Source organism: Hemiscyllium ocellatum, chromosome 28, assembly GCF_020745735.1.
Source record: "Hemiscyllium ocellatum isolate sHemOce1 chromosome 28, sHemOce1.pat.X.cur, whole genome shotgun sequence".
Classification (NCBI taxonomy): domain Eukaryota; kingdom Metazoa; phylum Chordata; class Chondrichthyes; order Orectolobiformes; family Hemiscylliidae; genus Hemiscyllium; species Hemiscyllium ocellatum.
This window is the reverse complement of record NC_083428.1, coordinates 41,653,738-41,681,130: the sequence shown is the minus strand read 5'-3', so window position 1 is coordinate 41,681,130 and position 27,393 is coordinate 41,653,738. Positions and strand designations below refer to the sequence as shown.

At 39.6% G+C, this 27,393-nt stretch overlaps 1 protein-coding gene across 1 annotated transcript in view; it reads left to right on the top strand.

Moving 5' to 3' along the window:
- LOC132829014 (E3 SUMO-protein ligase PIAS4-like) overlaps nucleotides 1-27,393 on the top strand; it is a 92,733-nt gene that overhangs the window by 48,603 nt on the left and 16,737 nt on the right. Inside the window, exons 4-9 of the mRNA XM_060846279.1 lie at nucleotides 4,482-4,563; nucleotides 6,718-6,759; nucleotides 15,013-15,103; nucleotides 21,683-21,814; nucleotides 22,213-22,318; nucleotides 25,462-25,535. Of these exons, the coding sequence (XP_060702262.1) occupies nucleotides 4,482-4,563; nucleotides 6,718-6,759; nucleotides 15,013-15,103; nucleotides 21,683-21,814; nucleotides 22,213-22,318; nucleotides 25,462-25,535 (527 nt within the window). The remainder of the gene's footprint in view (nucleotides 1-4,481; nucleotides 4,564-6,717; nucleotides 6,760-15,012; nucleotides 15,104-21,682; nucleotides 21,815-22,212; nucleotides 22,319-25,461; nucleotides 25,536-27,393) is intronic.

Below are 27,393 nucleotides of genomic sequence, written 5' to 3'. Positions count from 1 at the left end.
GGATAGATTTAGTTGGGGTTTTTTTCACTGACCAGAGTGTGGAAAAATATCGAGGAAAGTAGATTTGCAACCATTGTCTTATCACTGATGGAATGGGTTCATGAGTAGCAGTAGTGGTGCTAATTTGATTGTTCAAAACTTTGAATGACAAACTTTTAGAAGCTGTGAGTTTATAAATTCCAGAATACATGAAGTGTGAGAGAAATTTTAATCAAGGCATTTAAGAAAAAATTAGATTGCACATGCTTTTCTTTTTGGATAACAATGTTATGGGAAGAAGATAGGAGGATGTCACTAGTTGCATTGCTTATTGAGAGTTGGTGCAGAATTGACAGGCTGAATGGCCTCATACTATAACATTGCTGTGACCTCCAGTTTAGCAGGTATATTTTTCAATATGGTAGAGGTGATTTTCTCTCTCCCCCCCCCCCCCCCCCCCCCCCCCCCCAGTCCAGATTACATTCTGTGCCTTTGCTGCCCTCTGTTTCTTCTCGTTGATGTTTAACAGAGAGTAGTGCTAATTCATCAGCTAAAACAAGGTAGCAAATGGGAATGAACAGGAGATTTCCTTTTCCATGTTCAACCTGATCCCATGACACATTGTGCACTCCAGACTCTCCAAGGATTTCCAAGATCACTTTTTGACACTGCTGCTCTTTGTAATTGGATCGGCCCTGTTGTTTGGACAATGTTGGATGAATATTCCCATCACTTATAAGGTCTGATTCTATAGTAAAACTGACTAGTTAAGGCTGTTGCTTGACTGATCTGTGGGACAGGATGTTGCATTTCAGCACAAGATCCCAGAAATTAGAATGACTCTACAGGGTTGACATGGCATGTCAACCCTGTAGAGTCATTTCTAGCAGTTGTCATTTCTAGTGCCTGAGATGTGGCAGTTGAACTGGTTTCCTCTACATGCAGGAGACAGGGCGCCAACTCACGAGCGTTTCAGGAAATATCTCCAGTCCACACACACCAAATAACTCCAACGCCCTGTGGCTAAACATTTCAACTCCCCAAGGTCTTACAAATTCTGGGCCTCATCCATTACCAAATCAAAGCCACCTGCCAACTGGAGGAAGAACGTCTCATCTTCCGCCTTGGCACCTACAACCAAATAAATCAATATTGACTTCACCAGTTTTCAAGCCGCCCCCCCCCCCCCCCCCCCCCCCACCACCACCACCACCACCACCCTAACCCTCCAACTTGGCACCATACCCTTTTACCTGTCCACCTTCCTTCCTCCCTATCTGCTCCACCATCCCCATTGACCTGTCAGAATTACCTCCCACCTGCACGTGCTTATCAACATCCCACCTACCCTCCCTCTAGCCCCACACCCACCTCTCCTATTTATCTTTCAGTCCCCTTTATCCCCCTCCACATTCCCAATGAAGGGCTTATGCCTGAAATGTTGACTTTCCTGCTCTTTGGATGCTGTCTGACCTGCTGTGCTTTTCCAGCACCACATTTTATTTGACTCTAATACAACTGAATACCACTTCAGGACCCAAACACTTGCTTTGGTTTTGAAACATTACCTAAGCTAAATTGGTTAAGAACAGCTTTCTGAAGGATAGTAGTGAACCAGATGGGTTTTCTATGCTGTTGTGTATTTTCATGGGCACCATGACCGAAGCTACTTTTTTTGTTCCATCTGTATTAATCTGTTGTTCCATCTGTATTTAAGTTCTACAGCTACCGTGGTTGCAAATAAGTTCATCGCCAGAGCTTTAGTTTGGACTTTTGAATTACTAGTTTGATTTATGGCAAAAGATGTCTTGAATGTGGAGGTTGATGGAGTGTAAAGTGAAGACAAAGGGAACTGATTATGGGACGTGGCAGAATGATGGCAGAAGTTTAGGAATGGATGCAGTTATGGGCCTAACCAACTGACAAGATGGGGAAAAATCCATGTTGAAGGAAATGGGAAGACCTATCAAAAGCAATAATAAAGATATAAAATACAGAAACTGCTTGACAACGGAGTTTAAGCTGCTGACACTTCATCAGAACTGAAGAAAGAAATGTAATAGGTTTTGCGCAAGTGGAAATAGTACAGAGCACTTGTCTTCAAGTGAGAGGCAAAATAAGTTATTTTTGATTTTTTGCAGTGAGAGCAGAAACTGGCACAGATAGGTTTAGAAAAATATTGGTGAAAGATCTGGAGTGGCAGAGTCTGACCTTTTTATAGAGGTATATAAAATCATAAGGGGACTGGAAAAGGTAAACAGCTGAGGTTTTTTCCCCAGGGTAGGGAATTCCAAAGCTCGAGAGCATACGTTTTAAGGTGAGAGGGGCAAGATTTAAAAAGGGCCCAAGGGGCTACCTTTTCATGCAGAGTGGTGTGTGTATGGAACGAGCTGTCAGAGGAAATGGAGATTGGTACAATTACAACATTTTAAAAGGCATCTGGATGGGTGTATGAATAGGAAGGATTAAGAGTGATATAGTCCAAATGCTGATGAATGGGGCTAGATTAATTTAGGAAATCTGGTCAGCATGGATAATTTGAAACAAAGGGTCTGTTCCTGTGCTGTACAACTCTGATTCTATGAGGTATCAGACCTGTGTTGAATCTGAAATAAAGAATAGTTTTCACATGCCATATTAAGATTTGGCTTAGCCAGGATCCTATGTGGGTTTTCATTGCAACAGTTATTTGGAGGAAATGAGTGGAATAAGAGAATACACTGTTCAATATGAAAACAAATTCTGCTGTGTAGAAGGTGGTGGCGGTGAATGTTGACTGGTTGGATTTTTTTTTGAGAAGACAGAGCAGTCAGACTGACAGGGGGTGGATGTGCAGGTAGTTTGGGTGCCTCTGGTAAAAAGCCAATGGTTAGAGGCAACAAAAAGTATAAACGACAGGTCCCCAAGGGAAAGTCCATTTTGGATTATGGAAAGTATGTAAAAGAGTGCTGTCCAGGAATGTGGAGCTAAAAAGGTATAAGGCTATTCAGCACCATTTCTTTTTGGTTATTCAGTGAGATCATGCTGATCTGTGACCCAACGGTGTGTGTGTGTAGCCCTATATCCCTATAATATTTCTGTTTTAATAATAAATCTTTCCATATCAGTTTTAAAATTATTATTAACTCAACGTCAACATGCTCTTCATAGAAGAAAATTCCAAATTTGTGTTTTGTGTAATATATTTACTAAATTTACTCATGAGAAGTTTCCTTATTATTTTGAATCTGTCTGGCATAGAATTAGGAAACAATCACAAAATGATTTCTATTTTGAAAATAGCAATTAAATTACCATTTACTATTATATTTTAGAAAACACTACCCTAAAATGTGATCTTGTTTTTTAATTTAAACATTGGAGTCTTTAAGTTGGTAATGAGCCTTAGTCCCCAAAAGAGGTGATTCTCCATTTAGAAAGAGACAGTTGATTATTTAGCTTGAAGGGCAGGCCTCCAAGAAGTGGTGGTATGAGATTGAACCTCCTACTGTTGGTGTCATTCTGCACTATACTCTAGCTATCTGGCCAACTGAACTGTTTGGATTCTAGGAGTCCGTTGTAATTCTGATAACTCTGAGGTTGGAGTCCATGAAAGGATTTCTGGTGGTGATTAGATCATTAACAGTCTTGGCCAGTAGATCTTTGAGAACATTTTGTTAGCGATTTGCCCAGGTTGCTAATCTGTTCACTCTTGCCCACTGCTGTTTCCCTACCCTCGTATCTATTCGGCTGCCTATCCTTGAATTTCTTTGACTTCCATACTCATCCCTAACAAAATAATATTAGAGGAAAATAGGCAAGTGCCATTACCACAGTGTAACAAACCTAAAAATAGCAAAACAGTCAGCACACTAAGCACTGAGCATCTGTGCTCTTGCCAACTCTCAAAATACTCCATAAAAAAGCCATTTCAAAAGCTGGTAGTTTTTGTGGTGGTTGGGGGGAATGCATTTCCATTATTTTCCTTTGGTTGTCATGTTGCTGTTCTTTCTGGCTTACCTGTGCAACACATTTTCAGCAGTCAGTCTGTCTTAGTTATCACAGAACCAATAGATTGTATTTTAGCGATTCAGTCACCTACTATAAATTCAGATTTTGAGCAGAGTATTTTGTCTCTTAAAAATAGATCTGATTTTTGCAATAGTGTAATAGTATAGTACAAATATATAATATACCATGAATTAGAATGATTGATTGATTAGTTCTACTCATACACCTTTTGGGGAAGCTAGGTAATTAAGTTAATTACTCATTGAAGTTAATGGTTTGAACAGTCTAATATGCTAAATGTAAAGCACTTCTTTGTCAGTTTAATATTCCTCCTTCCATGATCTTGATATTTTCTGGATAAATGTTTGGTACTTTTGTGACACATTTTATGAACTATTGCAATTCATTCTATATCCACCTTAGACAAATTTATATTTCTTATTTTTGTACTAATGCTGAATTTGTGATTGGCTGCAGTTCAAAATAATCTTAATTGCTGACTTTTCTTTTAGTTCCAACTACTAGTGAAAGGATTCAAGAGAATCAGTTCAGTTTTACATTAACTGATAAACAGAGAGAACAGATTATCTCTGGGTGAGTAGAAAATACTGTTACTTTTTCGATTTAAATAGTGTAGAACACATTCAGTGTTTTCATGACACTAATGAAGTTTTTCTTTAAAAAAGTATATGCTCCAGTAGAGGTTATTCATTTGTGAAGAGTTAGCCTATGATCTCTTAGAATGAGGTTCCACAAATGTCCTGAGTCTCTAAACTGAAGTATAAATCTGCGTGAAAACAACAAAACAAATGCTGGAGATCACAGCGGTTCAGACAGCATCCATTGAGAGAGAGCAAGCTGATGTTTTGAGTCTAGATGACTCTTCAGAGTGAAGTAAACTGGAGGGGGCTTCATTTATGCTGTAGTTGGGGTGGTGGCTGGTGTTTTAATGGGTGTAGAGTGCTGATAGTGAAAAGATTCTGATAATTCAAATTAAGTGATTGGCATGTGAGAATGGTAGAATAAAGATGTCTCCTGTCAGATTTGAAAGGACAATAATGGAAATGGGGGAGGGGTGGACATGATAACAAGTAAAAGAAAGGGAAGAAATGGGAGCTGATTCACAAATTAAACATGTTCAACTCAATATTAAGTCTAGAAGGCTGCAAAGTGCCTACTCTGAAGATGAGATGTTGTTCCTCCAATTTTTGTGCTGTGATTCACTGGAACACTGCAGCATGCAAAGTCTGCGTTTGGTTTCTCCAGTGTAGAGTAGGTCACATCAGGTGCAACAAATATGATACACAAGGTTGGAGGAGGTTCAGGTGAAATGCTGCTTTACTTGTGAAGACTTTGTTTGTTTGTTTAAGCCCTTCGTTGGTGAACAAGGAGGAGATGAAGGGGCCACGTCCCCTCCCATTCTTCTCACATTCCGATCACTTAATCTGAGCTATCAGCATCTTTTCTCCATCGGCGCCCTACACCTGCAAACCCCCAAACTGTTGCACAAATGATGCCACCTCTACATTTCACTTAAGCTCTGTTGAAGAGTCACCTAGACTCTAAATGTTGGCTTGCTCTCTCGTTGGGTGCTATCTGACCCACTGTGATCTCCAGCATTTGTTGTTTTCAGCACAGATTACAGCATCTGCAATAATTTCTTCCTATAAACTAATTCCTTGAAAACAACAGCAATTCTTCAGCCAACATTGATTTATGTTGTAGGATAGCTTTTTGATCAGAAAGAAAGAAGGAAACCCACACAAATCAGGCTATATAGGAACATTGAACAATCAATTTCTAAGACTTTTCTCTCTGGCATTTGGTGAGAATGACTGACTCATCTGTGACCTGACCCTTTTGCTCATGATACCTCTAACTAGTTAACAGAAATCTATCAATCTATTAATTTTAATATTTCATCAGCATCAACTTACTTTTGAGGAAAGGTTTCAGAATATTACTAACCTTTGTATGTAGAAGTATTTATTAACTTCACTTCCATAAGATTCGATTTTTAGGGTCTGTCTCCTCTTCCTAAATTTCCCAACCAGAATGTATGATTTCTGTCTACGTGTCCACTAAATATTGAAACCTTCAATCAAATTGCACCTTAATCTTCTAAATTTCAGAAAATATGCACCATTTTGTAAATCTACACTGCCACTTTCCAAGAACTGAGCAGAGTGCACAAGGTTTGCTCTATCCAGACCATTGTATACTTGCAGCATGACTTCTAACTTCTTGCATTTGATTTTCTGACTGTATTCAAAACGCACACCCCTACCATCTGGAAGGACAAGGTTAACAAATACATAGTTATCTCCGTCCTAAACGATCAACCCTTATTGTGTTCCTGTATTCCAGTCATTGTCTATTCTGTCGAACCCCTTCAGAATTTTTGTACATTCAGGGAAATTATCTCAATTTTCAAAGCCCACAATTGAGAAAACTTGAAGATCACTTAGAGCACCTGCAATATATTGATTTTGCACAGGATTTTTGTCAATTTTCTTCAAGGCTATAATCTGTTGTTTTCCCATATGTCTGCTTGGCCTGGTAGAGGCAAAAGGTAGTGTTTCAACTGCTTTACCACAGATTATGGGGAAGGTTGGGCTGACTTCCCATAACTCCATACTAGGTGTATTATTTCTTTTAGAATGCGCTGTGTATTAGAGATATGTGTAATTTCTTTACACAAATTATTATAAAATATTTTAAGTTTAGTTTTTATTTGCTTTCTTCAAGATGTTCAAAGAATGGCGTGCAGTCAATTCAAGTGCAGTTAAGGTAAGCAATGCAATGATTTGCACAAAGTACATTACCTGGAATTGTAATGAAATGTTAAATATTTCCAATTTAATTCGAGCCAGAGTGATTTGTCAAATCCTACTGTAGAGATACTAAAATGATCTTTTTGCTCTAATGCTGTTTCAAAATTGGAAGTATTAATATATATTTGCAGTGATTTGTGGCAAGGTTAGCCAGGCGGACCTCCATAAAATGAGTTCCCTGATTTGGACCAGGTCAGTTGCCCCATTCAGGGAGCCTTGCCTGATGAGTATAAACAGGAGTTCTGGAAAATATAAAGTTCTTACATTTTATGGTGTCTGTACACTTCTGAGTCGGTACATATTGACACAAAGCCATGGGTGATGTGGGGATAAGATAAATACTACTGGTGGAGCCTCTGGGTATAGTGTCAATGTTGGGGGGGCAAGGTGGGGACAGGAATCAGAGTCTCCTCATTCTAGGAAGAAAACAATAAACCGGAGTGTCAGAGGTTCTATTCATTCTGAGGAAGCCTGACCACTGTAAATACATTGTACATGTAAATAAAGGGTGATGTAGTGATGAGATACCTGCCTCTGTGGAGTTACTTCAGTGGCTATGAGAAAAAATTTGCTCTCAACAGTCTTCTTTGAGCTATGAGGTGCTGGCATTGCTTTGGGGTGGACAAAGTTTTTATCTTTTGAGTTGGTATAAATGTCTCTGGCATCATGCTGTTACTTGGGAAGCTTGACTCATTCGATCCTGTCATTGAAGACTGGGTGCAGTACGTAGAAAGAAATGGGGTTTTTTTTTCTGACAAATGATATTGGTACTAATGAAAAGCAGCGAGTAATTCTCTTGCTATCTAATCGACCTGCAGCTTTCTCGGTTATTAGGAGCCCAATGTTTCCTGAGGCATCTGATACTAAAATCTTTAAATACTTGGCAGATTTAGTTAAGGAATATTACAACCCCAAACCACCTCCAATTCTGAAACGCTATCCGTTTTACTCAGCAGTTCAAGAACCAAGGGAATCTCTGTTGGGATTTTGATGAAGTTAAGATGACTGATTGATAGAGACTTTTTGACTTTGGTTTCACCCTAATGAGATGCTGCGAGACCATTTTGTATGTGTAACAATACAGAAGTATCTATTCCCTGAAGCCCAATTGGATTTCAAATAAGCACGACAACTAGCTTTGCCATTTGAAAATATGGCAAATGGAGCATATGAGTTCCAGGGTGTGTCAATGGAAGTGGACACCCTTTCCAGGCTCTGAGTTTGGGGGAACACAACTTGAATAAAGGCAATTGTATAGCCTCACAGGACATAAAATGAACAGAGGGACTTTAGGCCAGCCCACAGCAAAACCCCAAAACAAAGCCAAGGTTCCGCCAAGTGGTTAACATTTTCTTCAGGATCCTGGTCAACAAGCCATTGTAGTTGCTGCCGTTATGTGGACTCTAGACATCAATGCAGTCCCAGCAAGCCTGATTGGAGTAAGAGAACTCAGGCTGGTATCGAGGAGAGTGGACACCCTAGAAGGTCTACCTACATCTAGTTTGGAACAGTTAAATTGCTTAGCAATATCCAAATTGGAACCAATGAAAATAAACATCTGGTTAAATGGTGACCTGGTCCTAATGAAGGTCAGTACTCTTACCGCCGTTTCAGTGATCACAGAACCAGTCTTTAATAAAAGTCGCATTAGACTCCAGCCCTTAGGTTTGCACAAGACCTTGGATAGTCTAAGATCCTTTTCTGGGGAACCTTTACAGATTAAGGGTACAACTTCGGTTTCAGTCTCTTATGAGAAGCATCTGGTTCAGATACTGCTGATGGTATGACAAAGCTTGGGCCCAAGGTGAGGCAGCCTGTCCCAGTAAACTAATAAATAGCAGGTGTGAGATGCAGCCTGTTAACTCCCTAAGCAGCTACCAGAACAGCAGCTAAAGTTACTTTCTGATAATTAAATTTTAGGAATACTTCAGAATATTTTTTTAAAAAAAGGTTCCTGTTAAAGATTCTTCAGAGAATCATGGGGTACTTTTCAACATAAAGTTTTATATGTATAATAAACATATGAAAGAAAAAGCATTGACCTAAAATGTGAAGTTAACTAGCTTTAGGAAGCAACTTCTCTTATGCCCTGAACAAAATAGATTGTTCACAGACCATTAATCACAAAGTGCTGACAGTAGAAGTAGCTGTATAACTTAATATTTTATAACAAATTTTATAACCATTCAGTATTACAAATCTTAGAGCAAGTAGTTAAAACTGTCTTTTGTATTTTTACATTTATCATTATATCAGTGGGAAACAAAGGAGGAGTAACTAAATTGATAAAGGTAGCACATGGAATACATTGAATTCAAGCTGTTCTTAGAGATAAGACAGCCGGAGATGGATCTGAAGGAGTATAGATAGTAACTTTGGAATGTGAATGTATAAGATGCATGGGAAGATCCCAGGGCCTAGAAATTGTAGTGTGTGTTAAACACCATAAGATATGGGATTTTGGGGCTATCCATTATTAATTAGGTATCTATAGGATTGCGTAAACGGAGTAAGAGGCAAGGACATAGTGACTACATTGTATGTGATCATTGTAACTCAATGTATAAGAAAAATATTCTTTGGTTTTACAGTAATGTGTGTCATTGACCTCCCTTCTGATCTGAGTGAAAGATTAAGAGAATAATTGAGTTCATACATGGAGACCAGATCCAGGGATGTTCCTTTGGTCCTCTCCCTGCATTAACTGGTTTTTGCTTAAATAAACGTCTTCCATTTGCCTGAATCCAGCCTGTCTCCTGCATCTTTGTCCCCGGTTGGGGTTATGCTCCTTTACTGACAGCCCTGTTGATGAATGGTGCATAGAGTGCCACAATGACACAAAATTACCGCTAGCTGTTCCTGCACATTCATGGGAATGGCCGGGTAAACCCTGGACTTGGACTTGGTTGGCATATTTAATGTATAACCATTTCATGGGAGTCTAGGTTCTTCATCATTGTGGATGCTCACTCAAAGTAGCTGGAGAGCATAGAGTTCATTTGTGAAACATGGATGATAATAGAAAAGCTGCAAGCATCTTTCGCAATACACTGACTCCCCAAAGTGTTGGTCACAGACAACAAGCCATTATTTACCAGCAGGTAATTTGAATATTTCCTCCAGTTGAATGGCATTCGGCGTCGGCATCCAATGGTCCAGGGGATGTCTGATCACCCTTCATGCAACTGCAGGGATAGCTCCAGCAGAGTTGCTAATGGGGAGAAGACTTTGCACCAGATTAAATCTGCTCTTCCTGGACAAGGGGCGAAGGTGAAATGACATTAGGAACACCGGTGCTAGACACAAGTCTCCTCTAAATGAGTTTATTTACAGGGACGAAATTTGGTGTAGTATCCACAGAAATGGCTGCATCATTAACAGGCATGGTCGACATGAGGTCAGGTCCCACGATGCACACAGTTTTTGGGTAGGTGAGGCGATCCTGAACGAGCACATGAAATTGAAACTGCAAATTTACAAACAATGCAGGAGCAAAACATACCCTACCCCTCAGAACAGCCAGAAAGGCTGGCAGACCCTGTGGGTTCTCCCCTCTATCAAGCATTGATGAAACCTTGAAGTGTGAGGTGGGCACAACAGATATCTCAGCCTCAAGGCTTTTACTGCTTGATGTGGAGGTGCTGGTGTTGAACAAGATCAAAAATCATGTGGCATCAGGTTATAGTCCAATGGGTATATTTGAAAACATTAGCTTTTGGAGTGCTGCTCCTTCATCCGGTGCTAGTGAGAAAGGAAGATGTTAGACACCGAATTTATAAGGAAAAGATCAAAGGATCGTTCAACACTTGCAACTGAATTCGTTCTCATGAGTTGTATGACACTATTTCTTAAATTCTGTGTCTAAGATCTTCCTCTCTCATTAGCATCTGATGAAGGAGCAGCGCTCTGAAAGCTAGTGTTTTCAAATAAACACTTTGGACTATGACCTGGTGTCATGTGAGTTTTGACCTTTTTACTGCTTAAAGAAGAGGATGAATTTCTTTCTGGATGCTCTGGGCACAAGAATTGGATTACAGTCTGCTACGCGTTGCCGGTATCCAAGGCTGAATCGGAAGAACTGGACCTGGTGCGTAAACTCCTCTGGAGAGGCTCCAAGAAAAAGAACATGCCTCTGTTGTCAGATTCAGAGTGGGAGGGGTGTAGTAATTGTAACGAGGTCAGTCACATGGGCACCACAGAATCAGGTCTCTAATTAGGGCTGTTAACTTGGGTCAGTCAGACTCCTGGCTGATAGATATGAACAGCAGCGTGAGGGGTTCTTTTCAATCTGAGCCGGCACTGAGGAAGCCAGACCAATGTCAGACTATGCATGTGTATATCAAAGATAGCTTTGTGACAGCATACCAATCTCTGCAGATTATTTCAATCTTCAGATTTTTAATTTACTAATATAAAGTATTTCTTTTTTTAAAAAATGGTACATTTCAGCTTTGGTACAACTTGAATAACTTAAATTTTAAAATGAGTAAGTATATTTCAATGTAAATTTTAAACTTCCACGAAAGCAATGACTGTGTCATTGATCTGAATGATTTGGAAATTATTGAAATACTTCAGTATTTACTGATTAATTATAGAATCTATGCCAGAATGATTAAAGCGGTCAGGAGACTTGATTATGATGGTTTAGTGTTGTAAATTGGGTATTTTCTCATTGGAAAAGAGACGGTAAAGAGGTGATTTAATTGTTGCATTTTGGGTTCTAAAATACTGACTCATGTACAGGTATGTATTGGATTCTGGAGTAGTGGTGCTGGAAAAGCACAGCAGGTCAGGCAACATCCGAGAAGCAGGAAAATCGACGTTTTGGGCAAAAGTCCTTCATTAGGAATACAAGCAGAGTGCCTGAAGAGTGAAGAGATAAAACTGTTCCATTTTGTCTAAAATAGTACAAACTGAGCAATTTGAAAGGGTCCACATTAAAAATGAACCTGCGGAAGTATAATTTCAATTAGAGAGCTACCAATTTATGCAATAGGACATCAGGGATGAAATTTATAGCATTTAGTAATGATTCATTCAAACCCAAAAATCTTTGAGTTATTAGAAATTTGAGACACCGCATGTCATCAGGCACTCAGAGGGTTTGAATCTTTGGTTCCTTCCATCTATTCACCAGTGGCAATTTCTTCATCTCTCATTTGTGTTTGTTGGTTAAACAAATATCATTGCTATTTGTGCTTGCGGCAACTAGGATGGGTGAAGGCAAAGTAGATGAGGCTCAGTCTGTCACAATAAGCAATTCCGATGGGTCAAATGCCACTTTGAAGTATGAAAGGATTTTTAAAATTTGTCATTTTCTTCAATGCTTCACCAGTGTATCGAATTAATCTACTCCAAGGAAGTAAATTCTTCATCGGTATTCTAAGATGTACTGCTATTAGTTATTCAGTAATGTGAAGTGGTTGGCTCTTGTTGACGGTCAGTTCTCCTGATGATCAGCCAGGTCTGTCTGAGATCTCCTGACAATCCACTTGGGGCAACTTCTTTAACCGCAGTAAAAATCTCTGATTTGTTTACTATTTTATATCTCTTCTAAGAATAGTATATTGATACTGTTCTTTAAATCTGTCCTTAAAGCTCAGGACTTAATTATATTCTGCTCACTATTGAAGGATTTTAACCTACCCAGAAAGAACCCCTTTTTTTTTCATTTCTTTCTATTTTTCCCTTGCTTGAAGCCTCTTGTGATCAGTCTTCTAGAAAAAGATGTCTATGGCTTTGTGTTTGCTGGAACACTACTCCATCTTATCTAAATTGTACAGTTCCAAGGCCGGTGGTTCTTAAATCCAAAGATCAATGTCTTTTTGTTGCTTGCAGTATCTTTTCATTTCATTGTTCAAGTTTAATTTAGAAAAATTGAAACTTGCACAACTGATTCTATCTTCGGTCCAATTTAGTTTGTCATGAATTATGGTAGATATTACAACTAAGCTTTTTAATTTGTTTTTTAAATTTGCTGTCCCATAGCCATGCCACCTGAGAGGATGTCAGTATTGTTCTAAATATGTAATCACAGATGTACAGCACAAAAATAGACCCTTCGGTCCAACTCTCCAACCAGATATCCTAAACTAATCTAGTCCCATTTGCCAGCACTTGGCCCATATCCCTCTAAACCCTTTCTATTCATAAATCAATCAAATGCCTTTTGAATGTTGTAATTGTATTGGCCTCCACCACTCCCTCTGGCAGCTAATTCCATATACACACCACCCTCTGCCTGGACAATGTTGTCTCTTGGGTCCCTTTTAAATCTTTTGCCTCTCATCCTAAACCTATACAATCTAGACTCTCCCATCCAGGGAAAATACCTTGCCTATCTACCCTATCCATACAATGAAAATTTGAGCAAGGAAAAAATGGCTTCTTTCAGTTTTTAGCCAGTGGTTTTATGTGGGTGAGATTTTGCTGATATTCTGTGTTTTCATTGCACTGTCTTCAGTGGGGATGAGAGATGTGTAAAATATAGTCACAGCAAGGCTATATGTCAAAGACTTCATCTTTCTTACCTTCCAACTCAGGATGGTGAGTGGCTTGGAGGAGATCTTGAAGGTGGTGGTGTTCCCAAGTATCTGCAGCCCTTGTCCTTCTAATTGCAAGTGCTCATGACATGAAAGTACAAATATTGGGAATAGTTACTCTAAAACATTTTGTGTAATGAGGCATTTGCAGCACTGCTATCTTTTTGCATCTTGAGAAACTGAAACTTGAGCAATTTCAAGGGTTAGCCGATTTGATGATGGGAGAGTAGAGCAAATGTATTTTTCTGAGCACATAAGCACTTTTTTCCTAAAAATTTGTTAATGGGATGAAGACCTTCTTTGCTAGGTGATAGTTAAGGATCAACCATATTGTTTTGGGTTTGGAGTCACATGTAGGCCTGACCAGGTAAGGATGACCGTTTCCTTCCCTGAAGAGCATACGTGAATCAGATGGCTGTCTCTGTGTGTGTCTCTCGTGCGCGCGCTCTAGCTCTCTCTGTTACTGTCCCCGATCCCTACATTGGGAGCCTCGAATTGCAAGTAGAGTGGAGATAGCTGCCTTTAAGCAAACAATTTGAGCCAATATGATCTTGGGATTAGTGACTGATACTAGTCTAACTGATTTTTATTCATTAATCGGATGTGGGTATCGCTAGCTGGCCAGAATTTATTGCCGTTCCTTAGTTACCCTTGAAGATGGTGGTGAACTACCTTTTTGAGCTGCTGCAGGTCATATTCGGTACGTAGACCCACAAAGCCCTTCAGGAAGGAATTCCAGGATTTTGACCCAGTGACAGTGAAGGAACAGTGATTATATTTCCAACTCAGGATGGTGAGTGGCTTGGAGGAGATCTTGAAGGTGGTGGTGTTCCCAAGTATCTGCAGCCCTTGTCCTTCTAATTGCAAGTGCTCATGACATGAAAGTTGCAGTCTATGGATCTTTTGGTGAATTTCTATAGTGCTTTTCGTAGGTAGTACACACTGCTACTCCTGAGTGTTGGTGAGGGGGAAGGAGATACTTGTGGATGCAGTGCCAATCCAGCAGGCTGCTTCATTTTGGATTGTGACAAGCTTCTTGTGTTTTTGGAGTTGAACCCATACAAACAAGTGGGGCTATTCTCTTATGAAATGGCTATTGGCTTCACTTATTGTCAATGTTCAGCTCGATCCTAGTTGATCCCCCTCATTGTAAATGAGACTGGGATAATTATTTAAATTTCAGGTGGTATGTTGAACATTAACCTAGACGTGCAAGTTATTAAATCTTGTAATGGACCGATTTCCAATTTTGAGCCTCAATTTATTTTCTCTTATTTCTCCCTTCCTTGTATCTCAAACAAAAGTGAAACCACATTTGTAGTTCATTATAAAACAATACAGGTAAATATTCTGCTTTTCCTTGATAACTAATGGTAGAATGCTGGCATTTCAAGCAAACTTTTGGTGGAGCTCCTAATGGACTAACTTCTCAAGTTTTTGGCTGTGCTACTGCAGTCAGTACATTAAAGCAGTGGCATATTCTGATTTTTGCAAATGTAAAATTAGTTTTGGAATAGTGCTCCTACAATCCAAACAAAGCAACCAGTAATGAAAAGAACTACAATCTCTAGTTTGGCCTTCAGTAAAGATGAGAGAAATGGTGATAAATGTAGTGATATGGAATTTATTTTTCAACAAAATTAATATCTTTCTTTCTTTAAAAGGATTTGCCACTCAGATACAGAATTTATTCAAGACGACCAGTATCCTCCCTACCTGTCAGTAAAAGTAAACTCAAGAGTGTGTCCTTTTACGGTAAGCCTTTGCTGTCTCATTGCGTATGAGGACTAGACAAGAGAATTTTAAAACCTGATATGAAACTGGAAGACTAAAAAATCTTTTCATATGCAAAATCTGATTACATCTTAGTAATTAAATATTAAAGTATTTAACTGAAGTAGTGTAAGTTGGACGTACTAATGTTTACTATTAGTAGAATTTAAAGAAAAGGTTTCTGATGTAAGATCATTGCCTTTTTAAAGCAACTTTCATAGTTGCTACCAGGCCATCAATCAGTTTTCAAAATTCACATTTTATTCTCTAATTCGCTGTTCAATCTCTCTCTCTTTCACACATTCCCTCTTGCTTTCTCTTTGCAATCAGAATTATGAAGACATGCATTGATCAGACTAGGCAGTTTGCACATTGAAAATGAGGTAACAGCAAGTGTTGTAATGAATGCCAGTTCAATGGGTTTTTTAACTGAGCATTGCCTAGCACTTGGAATTTTGTAATTAACTGTGCATGTAGCACCAAAAGCAAAGGGAATTGATGAATTTGAGATTTATTTTACTGCTGAAACCAAATTTGATTTTGGTCCAAACAAATGAGATCATCATGTAGCTGGAAGGATCCTCTGTGAACTAATTATGGAGAGCTTCTGTTTAAGTTCTGCTCATGACTTTGGATCTTGTTCAGAGAATCTCAAAGATGGCTTGGAGAAATCAATCCTTGGGCTATGGTACCTCATCTGAAATTGTGTCAAATAGTGGATCTGATTGAAATGTAGAAAATAGGAGCAGCAGTAGACCAAGTGGCCCTTCAAGCCTGTTTTGCCTATTCAGTTACCTGTTCCTGCTTTCTTCCCATACCTGTTAGCCCAAAGAATGATATCTAACTCCTTGAAAACATTCAATGTTTGGCCTCTACTACTTTCTGTAGCAGAGAATTCCACAGGCTCACCACTCTAGTGAAGAAATTTATCTTCATCTGAATGCTAAATCCTTAGATGGTACTTGAAGATTATGGAGAATGTAGCATTGCAGAATGTTCAGTGATCTCATATGTTTGGTCAAGATTGGTGATTGCATCTTCAAATGCCATCTTATCAAATGCACTAGCTCCGGGCTTTGCTTCATTTACCTGAGTTCCATTACCTACCTATTAATAATTCCTATAAATCAGGGCTCCATCTGACATGTACATGCTTACTACTCAAATACTTAGCACTGCTTGAAGCCACATTCCTGCAGCTTGTGTGCACTGCCAATTTCTTAACTTCACAGTGATACCAGCCAAAGTGCTGAATAAGTATTGGTTTGTTTGTTTCTCACTTGTAAGATAAGGTTACACACACCTGAAGGTAGCAGGATCAAACTGGAGGGAGATGTGAATGCATACGTATCCTCTTCTCCCAAAAGGGGGAGACGTTCCTGGCCAAAGTCTTGCATTGCTTAGGCTGGAGAAACAGAAGTGCTAAACCATGGAAAATTGCACTCTCCTCATACCTAATCCTCCTGTTTTCATCCCAAGTCCCCTTGTCTTCATATACAAGCTGCACCTCGTGTAAGCATGCAACTCTCACTATCCCATCCTCTCTGCACCACAACCTATCCTTGATACTTTCTCCATACAAATTCCCAAGTAGTGTAACCTGGTCAAGAAGGAACAGCAAAAAAAAATGAAGGCCAAGCACTGGGATCCTACAGCATGGAAACTGATCATTCAGCCCAACCTGTCCATGCCAACCAGATTTTCTAAACTAAAGTAGTTCCATTTGCCTGTGTTTGGCCAAATCCTTCTAAATCCTTCCTGTCCAAATGCTTTTTAAATGTTGGAATTGTACCAGTCTCTATGCTTCCTCTGGCAGCTTGCTTTCCCATCCTGGTTCATTAGTTTGTCCTGTGTACCCTCTTGTTCATTTTCTAAGTCATGCTGTCATTCAAGGAACATGTGTACTCATACACCCATATGTGGGGACAGCTGGTTTGTACAGAAGCATTAAGGTCACTACCAATCCATTTGGGTTGACTTTAGCAACTATAAACAGCCATAGAAAATATTTCACACTTGCAGAATTGCAACAAAGTCTAGAGCTCAACCAACAACTAACCTATGGGTAATAGTTATTCCCTTTTAAGTAACACTAAAATGGGGAGGTGACAGGAAATTGGCTAAATGCATATTCAGGAGTGAACTTTTGGGAGGACATCAGTTGGAGTCCTAGCACTAAAGTGGTTTCACATCAGTGTTCTACTTTTTTAATATTATGAATTGCTTGCTCTACATGGTTCCAGCTGTCATTGTGAGCACTTGCATTGTAGAAACCATTTTGAGTATAAATTCACTTTTTTTTTCAGTGCTTAAACAATTTGCACTACGAATCTGAATTTTGAGCCATTAAATATATTTAGAGATGTACTGCATGGAAATAGACCCTTTGGTCCAACTCGTCAACACTAATCAGATATCCCAACCCAACACCTGGCCCATATCCCTCCAAACTCTTTCTATTCATATACCCATCCAGATGCCTTTTAAATGCTGCAATTGTACAAACCTCAACACTTCATCAGGCAGCTTATTCCATACACCACCCTCTTTTTTTTTGAAAAGGTTGCCCCTTTAGATCTCTTTTATATCTTTCCCCTCTCACCTGAAACCTATGCCGTCCAGTTCTGGACTCACCCACCCCAGGTAAAAAACTTTGTTTGTTTATCCTATCCATGCCCCTCATAATTTTATAAACCTCTATAAGGACATCCCTCAGCCTCCAACACTCCAGGGAAAACAGCTGTAGCCTATTCATCCTGTCTTTATAGTTCAAATCCTCCAACCCTGGCAACATCCTTGCAAATCTTTTAAACCCTTTCATGTTTCACAACATCTTTCCGATAGGAAGGAGACTAGAATTGCACGCAATATTCCAACAGTGGCCGAACCAATGTCCTGTACAGCTGCAACATGACCTCCCAACTCCTGTACTCCATACTCTGACCAATAAAGGAAAGCATACCAAACGCTGCCTTCATTATCCTATCTACCTGCGACTCTACTTTCAAGGAACCTGCAATCCAAGGTCTCTTTGTTCAGCTACATTCCCAAGGACCTTACCATTAAGCCCTGCTAAGATTTGCTTTCCCAAAATGCAGCACCTTGCATTTATCTAAATTAAACTCCGTCTGCCACTTCTCAGTCCATCTGATCAAGATCCTGTTGTAATCTAAGGTAACCTTCTTTGCTGTCCACTACACCTTCAATTTTGGTGTCATCTGCAAACTTACTAACTATACCTCTTATGCTCACATCCAAATCATTTATATAAATGATGAAAAGTAGTGGACCCAGTACTGATCCTTGTGGCACTCTGCTGGTCACAGACCTCCAGTCTGAAAAACAGCCCTCCACTCCACCCTCTGAGTTCTACCTTTTGAGCCAGTTCTGTATCCAAATGGCTAGTCGTCCCTGTAATCTGTGAGATCTAACCTTGCTCACCAGTCTCCCACAGAGAACCTTTGTCAAATGCCTTACTGAAGTCCATATTGATCACATCTACCACTCTGTCCTCATCAATCCTCTTTGCTCCTTCTTCAAAATACTCAATCAAGTTTGCGAGACTTGATTTCCGACACACAAAGCAATGTTGACTATCCCTAATCAGTCCTTGCCTTTCCAAATAAATCCTCTCCCTCACAATTCCCTCCAACAACTCACTCACCACCGATGTCAGGCTCACTGGTCTACAGTTCCCTGGCTTGTCCTTGCCACCCTTCTTAAACAGTGGCACCACATTGGCCAACCTCCAGTCTTCTGGCACCTCACCTGTGACTTTCAGTGATACAAATTATTATCTAGTTTTTAAAATCTCTCCATCATTCCCCATTATTATACCAATTGTAATGGTACAGTGGATTATCTAATTGCCTGCAGTTATGATGGTGGCAGCATCTGCTCAGCCCTCATGCATTCCACCAAATAATACATTTGCCATCTGCCTAAAATAATTTGAGCAATGCTTCATAGATTTAGTTGGTGAGTTACTGATGAAACCACTGTTGAACTGTAAGCCAGATTTCAATGATCTATGAAACCTCATGAGCAACCAGTTTTTTTTTGAGGGGTTTTTGAATTCAAATGATCAGTCTCTCTCTTTTGGGGCTAACTGATAACAACATCTTACGTTTCTCAAACCCCACCCTGCAACAAGGACAGACCCGCCCCTCTTTTACCTCCCACGCTGGTCCTCAACTTCCTCCCCACTCACCACCTGCATAAACCACATCATCCACCGGCCACAAACAGACCCCACCACCAGGGATGTATTTCCCTCCCTACCCCTATCCGCTTTCTGCAAAAGCCATTCCCTCCGTGACTAGCTGGTCAGGTCCACGCTCCCCAACAACCCACCCTCCCCTCCTGGTACCTTCCCCTGCCACTGCAAGAATTGCAAAGCCAGTGCCCCAACCTCCCCCTCAACTCCATCCAAGGCCCCAAAGAAGCCTTCCACATCCATCCAAGTTTCACTTGCACTTCCACAAGTGTCATTTATTGTATCCGTTGCAGTCTCCTTTACATTAGGGAGACTGGACGCCGCCTTGCAGAGCGCGTTAGGGAGCATCTCCGGGATACCTGCACCAATCAACCCCCACCGCCCCGTGGCCGAACACTTTGACTACCCCTCCCACTCTGCCAAGCACATGCAGGTCCTGAGTCACCTCCACTCCCTCACCGCGCACTCTGTTTCCTTCTTTCTCTAGGCTCCATCTCCACCTATTGTTACTCCTCCTCCTCCAACTCTGCCCCTCCTTTAGCACGTATACCAACCTTCTAGCTATAATCAGTTCTGAAACAGGGCCACTGAACCTGAAACGTTAACTCTGCTTTTCCTCCACAAATGCTGCCAGACCAGCTGAGTTTTTCCAGCAATTTCTGTTTTTGTTCCCACTTCAATTTACCAGTTAAGTATTTGTCCATTATACTGCACTCTGGCATTAACCCTAATCTTTGCAGCAATTAGCTTTTCCAACTCCCATACCATCTATTCTGTGGACTCCTGAGTGAGATTAATCATTAGTTTCACATTTAGGATAGTATTATTCAGCTCATTACACATGAAAAACTTAAAATAGACTGTCCAATCATTTCACATAGGATTTTGGTACATATTGATACATAAATTTTGCTTAAGCTGATAGAATTGGAAATGCTAGTCTTTAACCTACCACATCGTCCTCTTCCCAAAATAATACATTTTAAAGCATTCTTTCCACATCATAACAAATACATTAATTTCATCACTTTCCTTAATATCTAGAGTAATATGCACCATTGTTTTGATTTTTTTTTTGTTTGAAAAACAGGTCACATTTCACATGTATTTTAGGTCTTCAAATAACAGAACAGCAGTTTGTACAGTAATATGATATGCAAGTATTTTGCTATTGAAGAAGTGCAAATCTGTCGCACACTGGACCTCACAATTGAGGCGCTGACCATCAATTAAATGTATAAAATGAATGAAGTTTTTTTTATTCAGATTCCAATGAAACACATTTTTAGTTAATACATTTTAAGTGTTATAAATTTGCAACATAGGAAACATGGTTGCTAATTTGCTTACAGCAGGGCCCCCACAAATATCAATATGGTATTGGCCATATAATTTTATTTTTGTTTGAGTACTAAATGGTGGAAGAGACTCCAGGAAAAGTCCATGCTGTTGTTCAAAATAGTGTCTTGCAATCTCTTAAGTCCACTCAAAGATAACGTTTCTCATTTTCACGTCTCATCCAAAAGATGGTTTGGTCTTGCTAATATTTAGTGAATGAAATTCTGACTTCCTAGGGCAGTACAACATTAGTCATGATGTAAAATTATAGCTACCTGGACACACACCCTCGTGCTTCTAGGTAAGTTGCTGAAGTTAGCTGAAATAAGAGAGGGTTATACATGGAATAATTTCCCAAATTAGGGCAGACTATGATAAGAATTGTTTGTTTGTTTGTTTGTTTGTTTGTTTGTTTTTGGAAAATGTGCTAACTGCATTGGACCTACTGGATTTGACAAATTGAAGTGGCAACAGTATTATAGAGGACTTGAAGTGAAAAGGTTTGAGCTGTCCTACTTTGAAGGGAATGGAACAATTTTGCTATGTCGGTCCATTATTTTCCCCCTCCTGTTTCACTGCTGTCATGGTCAATCACGGGTAATTTGTTATGTACTAGTGAGAAGGATGCACTGATCGAGAGGTGGTCAGATGCTTGGATACCATCATAGACTGGTTGTTTGTCATTTCCTTGCTTCTGTGCTATAGGTGAGGTTTTTAGGATGATTTTCATGGTTCTGAACCAGAATTAGAACGATAACATGTTCCTGCTGTTAATTTTCTGTCCCTTTTGCTTCCCTCCGTATAGGAGGAGAATCTTCCTCTGAGCAAGCTCTGAAGTCTGGTGTTTATCGATAACTTGAGATCTATTGGGAGTATGTTGTGTGAAAGAGACGTGGCCTTCAAAGTACTGAATCTAAAGCTAGAATCATCTTCTGTGATTTTAACTTGCAATATTGAATGAAATTTATGACCAATACCTTTTATACTTCTGTTTTTTTTCTTTATAGAGTTACTTTTCATCAAATAAACCTGGAGTAGAGCCAAAAAGGCCTTGTCGACCCATTGATATCACACCACTATTAAATTTGACATCTCGTGGAGCTAACTATTTAAATATATTTTGGGGACATTTTGCCAAGGTAAAACCCTCATTGGTTCTAAATGGCCGAATATGAAGTGTAATGCGAGTTGGCTGGCTGGCTAGTTTGAGAGTGATGCTAACAGTGTTGGTTCACTTTGCATTGGCTGAGGTTACCATGAAGGACTCTTCTTCTCAACCTCTCCCCTTGCCTGAGGTGTTGTGACCTTCAGATGAAACCAACAGTAATCTCCTGTCTCTAATGAGAGAGCAGTCTAGTCGTCTGGGAAGACTATAGTAACATTACCTTTTGTGTGCAGTGCAAAATTTTATTGCCTATTCTGCATTTCAATTTGATTATTGTAAGTGAATTAATATAGGTATGGACACTAGCATCTGATGTGAAGGAGATTTGACTTCATGAATGTAACTGTTTCTCTTTTTGATTATTTATTTTAGCGATATTCTGCGGTTTTGTACCTAGTAAAACAACATATAGTAGCAGAATTGCTACATAAACTTCAAGCAAATGAAACTAGAGCTTCTGAAATTTCCAGAGAATTGAGTGAGTAGTTTTTTTGGTTGAAAAGAAAAATGCTTGTTGTTAAAGCTTTTTGTCTTGCAATCATCAGTAGTCCTAGCCTTCAATTTGTTTCAGGATACAAATCCTACAGGAAGGATAGAAAGGGAGGCAAGAGAGGGGGGGGTTGGCATTTTTGATAAGAGAGAATTATAGCTGTGCTGAGGGAGGGTATTTGCAGAAATATATCCAGGGAAGTTATTTGGGTGGAACTGAGAAATAAGAAAGGGATGATCACCTTATTGCGATCGTATTATAGACCTCCTAATAGTCAAAGGGAAATTGAGAAACAAACTTGTAAGGAGATCTCTGCTATTTGTAAGAATAATAGGGTGGTTATGGTAGGAGATTTTAACTTTCCAAACATTGACTGGGACTGCCATAGTGTTAAAGGTTTAGGTGGAGAGGAATTTAAGTGTGTACAAGAAATTTTTCTGATTCAGTATGTGGATCCAGTAGAGTGCACCTACTAGAGAAGGTGCAAAACATGACCTATTCTTGGGAAATAAGACAGGGCAGGTGACTGAGATGTCAGTGGGGGTGCACTTTGAGGACAGCGATCATAAATCTATTAGTTTTAGTGATGGAAAAGGATAGACCAGATCTATCCTTTTGTGGGTTTCCTCCGGGTGCTCCGGTTTCCTCCCACAATCCAAAGATATGCGGGTCAGGTGAATTGGCCATGCTAAATTGCCCATAGTGTTAGGCAAGGGGTAAATGGGTGGATTGCGCTTTGGCGGGTCGGTGTGGACTTGTTGGGCCGAAAGGGCCTGTTTCCACACTAAGTAATCTAATCTAAAAGTTGAATATCTAAATTGGAGAAAGGCTAATTTTGACGTTATTCGGCAAGAACTTTCAAATGCTGACTGGGGACAGATGTTCGCAGGTAAAGGGATGGCTGGAAAATGGGAAGCCTTCAGAAATTAGATCATGAGACTGCAGAGACCGTATGTTCCTGTTAGGAAGAAAGGAAAGGCTGGTCCGGGAAGGAATGCTGGAAGACTAAAGAAATTGAGGGTTTGGTTAAGAAAAAGAAGGAAGCATACGTTTGGTATAGATAGGATGGATCGAATTAATCCTTAGAGTATAAAAGCAGTAGGAGGGAAATCAGGAGGGCAAAAAGGGGACATGAGAAAGCTTTGGTAAATAGGGTTGAGAAGAATTCAAAGGTTTTTGTTTATAAATACATTAAGGACAAAAGGGTAACTCTGGAGAGAATAGGGCTCCTCAAAGATCAGCAATGTGGCCTTTGTGTGGAACTGCAGGAGATGGGGGATATACTAAACGAGTAATTTGCATCAGTGTTTACTATGGAAAAAGGCATGGCAGAAATAGAATGTAGGGAAATAGATGGTGCTGTTTTGAAAAATGTCTGTTACATAAGAGGAAGTGCTGGATGTCTTGAAATGCCTAAAACTGGCTAAATCCCCAAGACCTGATAAGGTGTACCCTCAAACTCTGTGGGAAGCCCGGGAAGTGATTGCTGGTCCTCTTACTGAGACATTTGTATCATCGATAGTCACAAATGAGGTGTCGGAAGACTGGAGGTTGGCTAAAGTGGAGCCACTGTTTAACAAAGATGGTAAGGAAAGCCAGGGAACTGTAGACCAGTGAACCTGACTCCGATGGTGGGCAAGTTGTTGGAGGGATTCTGAGAGACAGGAAGTACATGTACTTGAAAAGACAAGGACTAATTAGGGATAGTCAACATGGCTTTGTATGTGGGAAATCATGTCTCATAAACTTGATTGAGTTTTCTGAAGAAGTAACAAAGAGGATTGATGAGGGCAGAGCAGTACATGTGATCTATATGGACTTCAGTAAGGCGTTTGACAATGTTCGCCATGGGGAGATTGGTTAGCAAGGTTAGGTCTCTTGTAATAGAGGAAGAACTAGCGATTTGGATACAGATTGGCTCAAAGATAGAAGATAGAAGACAGAAGGTGGTGGTGGAGGGTTGTTTTTCGGGGTGGAGGGCTGTGACCAATGGAGTGCCACAAGGATCTGTGCTGGGCCCACTACCTTTCGTCATTTATAGAAATGATTTGGATATGAGCATAAATGGTATAGTTAATAAGTTTGCAGATGACACCAAAATTGGAGATGTAGTGGACAGCGAAAAAGGTTACCTCCAATTACAACAGGATCTTGACCAGATGGGCCGATGGGCTGAGAAGTGGCAGATGGAGTTTAATTCAGATAAATGTGAGATGCTGCATTTTGGGAAAGCAAATCTTAGCAGGACTTATACACTTAATGGTAAGGTCCTCAGGAGTATTGCTGAACAGAGAGACCTTGGAGTGCAGGTTCATAGCTCCTTGAAAGTGGAGTCGCAGGTAGATAGTATGGTGAAGAAGGTGTTTGGTATGATTACTTTATTGGTCAGAGTATTGAGTCCAGGGGTTGGGAGGTCATGTTGCAGCTGTACAGGACATTGGTTAGGCCACTTTTGTAATATTGCGTGCAGTTCTAGTCTCTTTTTCCTTCGGAAAGATATTATGAAACTTGAAAGGGTTCAGAGAAGATTTACAAGGGTGTTACCAGGATTGGAGAATTTGAGTTATATGGAGAGGCTGAATAGGCTAGAGCAGTTTTCCCTGGAGCATCAGAGGCTGAGGGGTGACTTTGTGGAGGTTTATAAAATCACGAGAGGCATGGATAAGATGAATAGACAAAGTCTTTTCCCTGGGGTGGGGGAGTCCAGAATTCGAGGCCATAGGTTTAGGGTGATTGGGAAAGATATAAAAGAGACCTAAAGAGCAGCTTTTTTACACAAACGATGGTAAGTGTATGGAATGAGCTGTCAGAGGAAGTGGTGGAGGCTAGTACAATTGCAACATTTCAGAGGCATCTGGATGGATATATGAATAGGAAGGGTTTGGAGGGATATGGGCTAGGGTGCTGGCAGGTGGGAATAGATTGGGATGGGATATCTGGTCGCTATCAAGTTAGACCAAAGGGTCTGTTCCCATGCTGCACTTCTCTATGTTGCAAGTTCATTCTTCCTCCTCCAAGCAGTTTATCTTTCTAACACAATATAAAAATTATTGTTACTGCTGTTTTATGTTAACATGCTATTTTGATTGGTACAATTTTGGTAATAGAAGTTATCCCTTCTTATGTTCAAGTTCGAAAAAAGCTTCGACTGGAACCTGACAATGATGTTACCACCACTGGCCTCCGTGTTTCCCTTATGTGTAGTGTAAGTATTCCTCTAATGATACGACATCTTTTCTGAAAGACAATAAAACAAAAGTAAGTCTAAAATTCTCTTAATATTAACCAGATCCAGCTTTAAAAAATAATTTTGAATGTTTGTTTCATTTTGCAAAGACAGTTTATTAGTTTTTTTAACTTAAATGACAGCTTTTTGTAAAAGCTTTCCTTTGTAAAAACAAAATTAGATGCCTTCCTTTTAAACATTTTAAAATTATTTATGTTCAGGAAATAATTTGTACATAGGGCCGCATCCTGAGATCCACATTGCAACATTACTACCTGCTGCAGCAACCCATGTTATATGGTTTGAATCCAACTGGAGAGAAACAAAGCCAAACTAGCACCGTAAATTTCATCCTTGTTCTTGACATTATTATTACATTTTTGTTTTATTGTCAAAAGTTTCATATTATGTCCCCTACTGTAATTACTTTAAATAACATGAAACACCTTTAATGCAACAGAATTATCACTGGACATTTAAAACGAAATTTGATGCAGATGATCTGTATGTCAGTAAATAAAGTAGTCTTTGAACTCTGCACTTCATCTTGAAGAAGATGATGAAGGAAAGGGCTTAAGAAAGGGCTTGTGGTAGAGGAAGAAGCTGTGGGTTATCTTTGCATTCCAGAAAGTTTCCAAAACAGTGAACAACTTGGCACAAAAAGAAGACCTGATGGCCCAATCAGAGTTTATAGTGAATGCTGAAACACGGTTTCCACGATATATGTCCAAGCCTGCGTTCCTTGGATTTCAGTGAGTAGAGATGAGGACGACACTGGATGGAGTGGCTTGTAAGGTGTATAGTATATATTATTGGCATTTTTAAAATTTTGGATTTTTCTTAACACTTTGACAGGAGAAATTTGGCCAATTCATTGTGTTTTCTGAAAAAAAAGTCAAACTCACTGGAATAGTCACAAAAATGATTCTGTTCCAGGAAGAGACAGGCCTGCTGTCAAGTGACTTGACAAACCCCTGTGGTGTTAATTGCTAAAGTGTTTCTACTATCTGACCTGATGGGTCAGAGCAGTGGGTAGTAATGTTGCATTGTTGAAAATATTATTTTGAATATATTATCACAAGCAAATTTAGTTTAAACTGACTTGGGAACAATGGTTCAAAGCTTTTAGTTCAGAAAAATTCAGATTTTAGTATAGAAGGTAGAATATTTCTTTTGAGGAAGGGAAACTCTTTCTTCTGGTCAAAGTAAACAGTCACTTCAGTACAAGTGCTCTCTGGTTTCTGAAACTTCCAAGCCATGAGAGTTGGATAGAAATCTTCCAAGTTGTTAGAACTGAGAGAATTTAGGCCATTGGAATTGTGAAAGGTTCATGCTGTTGGACATGGAAAGGAATCAACTAATTTTCTCGACAGTTCAAGAAAATGAAGCTGAATGGTGTCAGTTTAAGTAAAGATTTAAAAAGCTGAAATATAAATGATATTTCTTTGGAACTGAATCTTTTTAATGGATTGTGTTGAGGAAACACATTAAAACTTGAAAACTTTGTTTTGATGTTTGTGTAAAGATTGTTTGAACTAGTGTATATAATTTTGTTTGTATAATAAAATGAACATGTCCTATATTTTAAAGAGCATGTTTTCTGCCTCGTGTGAATGTGTTTCTGTGCTTAACCAACATACTCTCAACTTGTTGTTATTAATATGTTTGAGTAAATTAGTAACTGCAGAAATCTGAAAAATAGCAGGACCAATAAAAGCATGCCATTGTAAATAAATGGGAGCATGGTTTTTCTGAGGATGAGGAATCTAGAAGGTAGAGTTTGGATGTGTGGGGCTAGAGAGGCATGTAGGTAGAAGGTAACACAAATGTGATCAAA